This window comes from Coenobita brevimanus, unplaced genomic scaffold (assembly GCF_032717465.1).
Source record: "Coenobita brevimanus isolate Jiangsu-jjx unplaced genomic scaffold, ASM3271746v2 jjx.HiC_scaffold_2544, whole genome shotgun sequence".
Taxonomy (NCBI): Eukaryota; Metazoa; Arthropoda; class Malacostraca; order Decapoda; family Coenobitidae; genus Coenobita; species Coenobita brevimanus.
This window is the reverse complement of record NW_027643484.1, coordinates 621810-627058: the sequence shown is the minus strand read 5'-3', so window position 1 is coordinate 627058 and position 5249 is coordinate 621810. Positions and strand designations below refer to the sequence as shown.

Genomic DNA, 5249 nt, shown 5'->3' with positions numbered 1-5249 from the left:
GCCATACTTCCTAAACGAGCGATGAGTAGATTCTGTTATATATGTAATAGGCATCACAGATAGGTACACACATACTAATACAATATAAACGTAAGTATTCTAGCATATCAAAGGAAGGTAAACGTGTAATGCATATGGCTCTTGTACATCAATAAAGAAACGTGGCATACATATTTTACAGTGGTGCTGAAAAAAATGTAGTTACTTTTACCGACTTTCACGGTAGTTCTAAGTTGGGTAAGTAATGTAACAATTACGTTTATAATATAATTTGAAGGAATCAGTAGAACATACGCTATTTTCTTAATAGAAATAAATAAGTTAAAACACTCACGAGCGGCAACATCCAGGCCCATACTGGGAGTTAATCCATTGGAGGGAGATTTAAGCTTCTGTCAGGTGCTTCCACTATTCACTTTCTATGTTGATGTAGACACAATGGCAGCTACGCCAACTCGCTCGCATCTACATAGTCAAGCCAAAGAAATGGCCTTCAAAGTAAGCCAGTATTTTCTGCAGGAGAAGCAATACGGAGGATTTTTCGATGATGTTTCAAGGGCAATTCATCGAACAGCTGCAGCAACAGGACTTAGCAAGAGCAGGATTGAAGCAATACGCAGAGAAGCAAGAGATAATGAAGAAAACAACTCTCCAGAATTTACGTCTCCCAAGAAAAGGCAACGTGTAAAACCAATTGCAGACTTTTTTGATAACTTCAATGAAGATGTGTTACGCAGAACTGTTTTAAATTTCTATGACAGAAAAGAAATCCCTACCCTTGAAAAAATCCACGCAGAAATGAAGAGTAACCTTTCTTACCCCGGCGGCCGTGAAACTTTAAGAAAAGTTATGAAGAAAATAGGATTTCGGTACGCAAGCGTTGATGGACGGAGATTTCTAATGGAACGCAGCGACGTAACCTCTGCCAGGTGCAAGTTTTTGAAAGAAATGAAGGCACTTACAAGCTCTGACAAGACTATCGTCTACTTAGATGAAACTTGGATAAATCAAAACCACACGGTTTCTAAGTGCTGGGTAGACAGCACCTCAGGAAAAGCCGGGGGAGTGCGGGTACCGACAGGGAAAGGTGGCCGCTGGATTATTCTGCACGCCGGAACCAAAAATGGATTTGTTCCCGAAGCTGCCCTGATATTTCAAGCAAAAAATGTCGGTGATTACCACGATCAGATGAATGCCGAGACATTCGAGAAGTAGTTTCAGGTACAACTGTTACCTAACATTCCTCCCTCTTCAGTTATTGTGATGGATAATGCATCCTATCACTCAAGGAAAAAGCATAAACCACCAACAGGTTCCAACAATAAAGCAACGATAATAGAATGGCTGGAGAAGAAGGGGATAACAGTACCAGAGGGTCTCCTGAAAGTGGAACTTATGGAACTTGTGACTCGCCACATCACTGCTGCCGATACAAATTACGTCATCGACAAGACTGCCTCAGAGCACGGCCATCGAGTTGTACGCCTGCCTCCTTATCACTGCCAGTATAACCCAATAGAACTCATATGGGCTCAGCTTAAAGGCTATGTATCAAAAAGGAATACATTCCGGAATGCCGATATGAAGCCACTTATTCATGAGGAAATTGAGAAAATTACACCAGAAAACTGGAGAAATGCTGTTATACACGCAGAACAAATTCAAACAGATGATGCAAAAAGAGATGTGGCAATTGAGAATTTCATTGATTCTTTCACTATCACTCTCACCTCTTCTGATGAGGAGGATTCATGCTAATTTCTTACATGCTGTAAGAGAAGAGGAATAGGCCTATCGGGGAAACCTCTTAAAAAAAAAAAACGCGCCGTGACTTTTACCTCTTGGGTGGTGTGGAAAGCAAGACTAAGTTTTAATATGTAGAGTGTAATTTAAAGGCTATAACCAGGTAAAAAATCATAAAATATATGAGAGAGAATGCGATTTTTAAATTCATTATTTTGGTTATATTTATAACTTAAATTAGTTTGTCTTTACACACACACACACACACACACATACACAAACACACACACACACAGAAGTGGGTGAAGTCATGTCAGGCCAGGTGGCGAGATGTGAGCGGCGAACTCTAACGGTGTCAGGTCACCCACTAGCCAATCAGAGTATAGGAAACAAGGCAACGCTGTACGCCGGGAAATCCCCGGCTAGACTCCACCCAAACCTAGGTTTTAGATTGGTGAGACTATAACAACCTTTATGATGGGGTGCGTAATGCATTAGACAAAGTAAATCGCAGGAGAATACGACCCCCAAATCCTGAGAAGCTAGACGTTACGTAGTCAGTGTCGACCAAGCTGTTGAACGGGGAGGGTGGTTGTGATTGTATGCTACGTTTTCCAGTGTATTTTATAAACTGAAGAGCATCATAACTGTCCAGAGGGGAGGGTGTAGGCTACTCTGTGTATTTCTCCACTTTTTTTCGTCGTCAGTGGTAGGGTGCAATATATTTTAACCTCCTCAGTACGATGACTTCTTGTTTTACTCATGCGTCCTTGGATGCGAGGCCTGGGGGAGGGGGGGACTGGTTTACGATTGAAAATTGAGAGGAAGGATGGGACTGGAGTGTACAGGTGTTGTGATGAGGAGGAGTAGATGGAGATGGTTTGGGCATGTGGAGAGGATGGAGGATGACAGTTAAGTGTGGAGGGATGAGAGGTGTGAATGAAGAACTGAGAGGAAGGATGGGACTGGAGTGTATAGGTGTTGTGATACTAAACTGTGATGAGGAGGGGTAGATTGAGATTGTTTGGGCATGTGGAGAGGATGGAGGATGACAGCTGGGTGTAGAAAATATAGTGCCCTGGTCCGCTGTGCAGCTTACGGATGCAAAAATGGGCGCAGAAATTCATCGAAGAGAGATAGCATTCGTTTTAAAGGCAAGAAATATATCTTGTTGCTAAGTCTATAAGAGTACTGATGAACACTACACTTTTTACACTCGTGCAACATACGATATATTCGCATCGCGTTTAAAAAATTACAAGGTGCAAAAAACAGGTGTTCAAAGACTAGAGAGAGAGAGAGAGTTGTAATATACAGTTACAGAAAAGTGCATCGCTGTCAGTGATTTGAGTATATACCATCGACCTCAGATTTATCTTTGTTATCATAATTAAGCAGACAGTAGGTGAAGGAGGTTACAAAGAAAAAAGATTTAAAAATAAGTGTATTACAATGCAGTAACCTATGACGTTGTTTTATTCACACTCTTGACTAAATGTATCCCATACAGTTGGTAGGGCTAGGCAGAAGATATCATAATCTATATATATTTTTGTACTGGGATATGTATTTATACAAAGGAGCGGCATTGAGACAGCGAAAACAATAACGGTGGAGGCTGCAAGTGCTGGTGTTTCAATATGGCGACCGTAAATGACACACTCGCTGCGGAACCTCTCCATGTTATAGAGCTCAGTGGTCGGCAGTGGGTCAAGTTCTGCTAATTTTAAATCTACCCATACATTGCATCATTAATATATTGCATGAAGAAGTAGCTAAAAATCGACAGTGTCCCCTAATAGATACAGTAATACATCTTTATTATTAAGTTATAATTCAATGATTGAAGATTTTATTGAACTCTATTTTCTTCCCCTCCCGTCCCAGAGCCATGTTTGAAGGTAAAGCTTCTCTCGTATTTACTGACTCCTTTTCCTGTTTTTGTGCATTTAAAGCTGATGTGAATGCTTGTAGCTATTACAGGAATCATGGGCAACATACTGGTGTAATTGTATCCATATTTTCTGTATGATTTGAAGACTGGATGAAACATATGCCAGGCTTACACTAGGTAGGTAAGCTTATGGCGCTGTCAGGATGTACTTATATTATGTGATGTTGGAGGGATGCCTTCATGTGGTAACACTGATATTACCGCGAAGTGGATCTACCAGGTTATAGAATTATACGCCTCACAGTCCCCTCCCTGACCCCCAAACGGAGGATGGCGGACGGCAGGAGGTCAACTTTGGCTGCCTGATCACCATAGTGGTTCTTTATCTATCTATCTATCTATTGCCAGACGCCTCAATCCCGTTCGGGGTGGCTACAAACAAATCGCCTCCACGTCGCTCTGTCGCCCGCCATTTCACTGCCTCGCTCCCAACTCACACCCCCCTTTCTCATATACCTCTCCACCCCATCCCTCCATCTCATCCTCGGCCTCCCCCTCCCTCTTCCCCAATCCACCTCACTCACATACACTCTCTTCGTCAGTCTTTCACCCTCCATCCTCTCCACATGGCCAAACCACCTCAGTGTATTCCTCCTAACGCTTCCTATCACATCCACACCACAACGCTCCTTTATATCCTCATTTGACAGCCTGTCTCTCCATGTGACTCCACAGGCTCCTCTTAAGTAAGCAGTCCTAAACTCTGGTTGAGACAGAGAACGTTGATAAGGCAAAAGAATGATTATAAATGTATGTCGACCCAGCATCCTAGCCGTCAATTCTCCAAGTCTAGAGAGAGGGCCGAGGGAGCGCAGTGGTGAATGGAGTCAGTGTGGACCGCGAGTGAGCTAAGAGAGGACGGACGCCCCTGTCACTCCCTCCAGGGACAGAGTGTCGCGGGTGTGTTAGTGGTTCGGTTCCTTACTCTCCTGCAGAAGTTTTACCTCGAAGCCTCCTTCCCCTCGTTCACAAGTCTCAAAAGCCTTCTTGAGCACCTACAGCAGTATTTTTCCCCTCCTGCAAAAGTCTCAAAAGCTTCCTTGAGCACCTACAAGTCTCATTCAGTGGCCTACTCCTCCTCCAGAAGTCTCAAAAACCTCCTTCACCCCCCTGAAGAAGTCTCACCCAGTCCCCTTCCCTCCTGCAGAGGTCCCAGCTCAAAGCCTTATGGTTTACATGCAGTGTATTTTTCTGGAATAGAACAGTGAATTTACCTAACATTTTCTGAGTGTCGATGATCCTGTTAGCTCCGTGATAATGAGGGACGGCATCAGTGCTTAGGACGATTGTGTGATACCATTCCGGCAGAAGTAACTAAAACTCCATTAGTATATTTCTTTACAACGAAGCATCTTTAGGCTGGTTGAGAAGGTTGCAGAGAACCTTCCAAATAGAGGAGGTTCAAGTCCAAGGATGATGGTGGAAGAGATGATACTTGGCGACGGAGGTAAGACTGAGGGAGACGGTGGCGGTGGCGGGGGTCTACAGGCAGGCCAGTGGAGCGCCGACCCCGAGACTGGGCTATCCCCTCTTCCTCTCCTGCCACGGCTCA

General features: G+C 43.7%; 1 protein-coding gene across 1 annotated transcript; it reads left to right on the top strand.

Annotated features, from left to right (window-relative positions):
- The first annotated feature begins 798 nt into the window (after positions 1-798).
- On the top strand, positions 799-1215 carry LOC145389844 (uncharacterized). Its single transcript, XM_080264979.1, has one exon. It carries the CDS (start codon positions 799-801, stop codon positions 1213-1215), a length of 417 nt encoding a protein of 138 aa, XP_080121105.1.
- The last annotated feature ends 4034 nt before the right edge of the window (positions 1216-5249 follow it).

What these genes read in the sequence shown, in the direction of transcription:
- LOC145389844 (XM_080264979.1), top strand. Translation starts at nt 799, where the DNA reads ATGAAGAGTAACCTTTCTTACCCCGGCGGCCGTGAAACTTTAAGAAAA.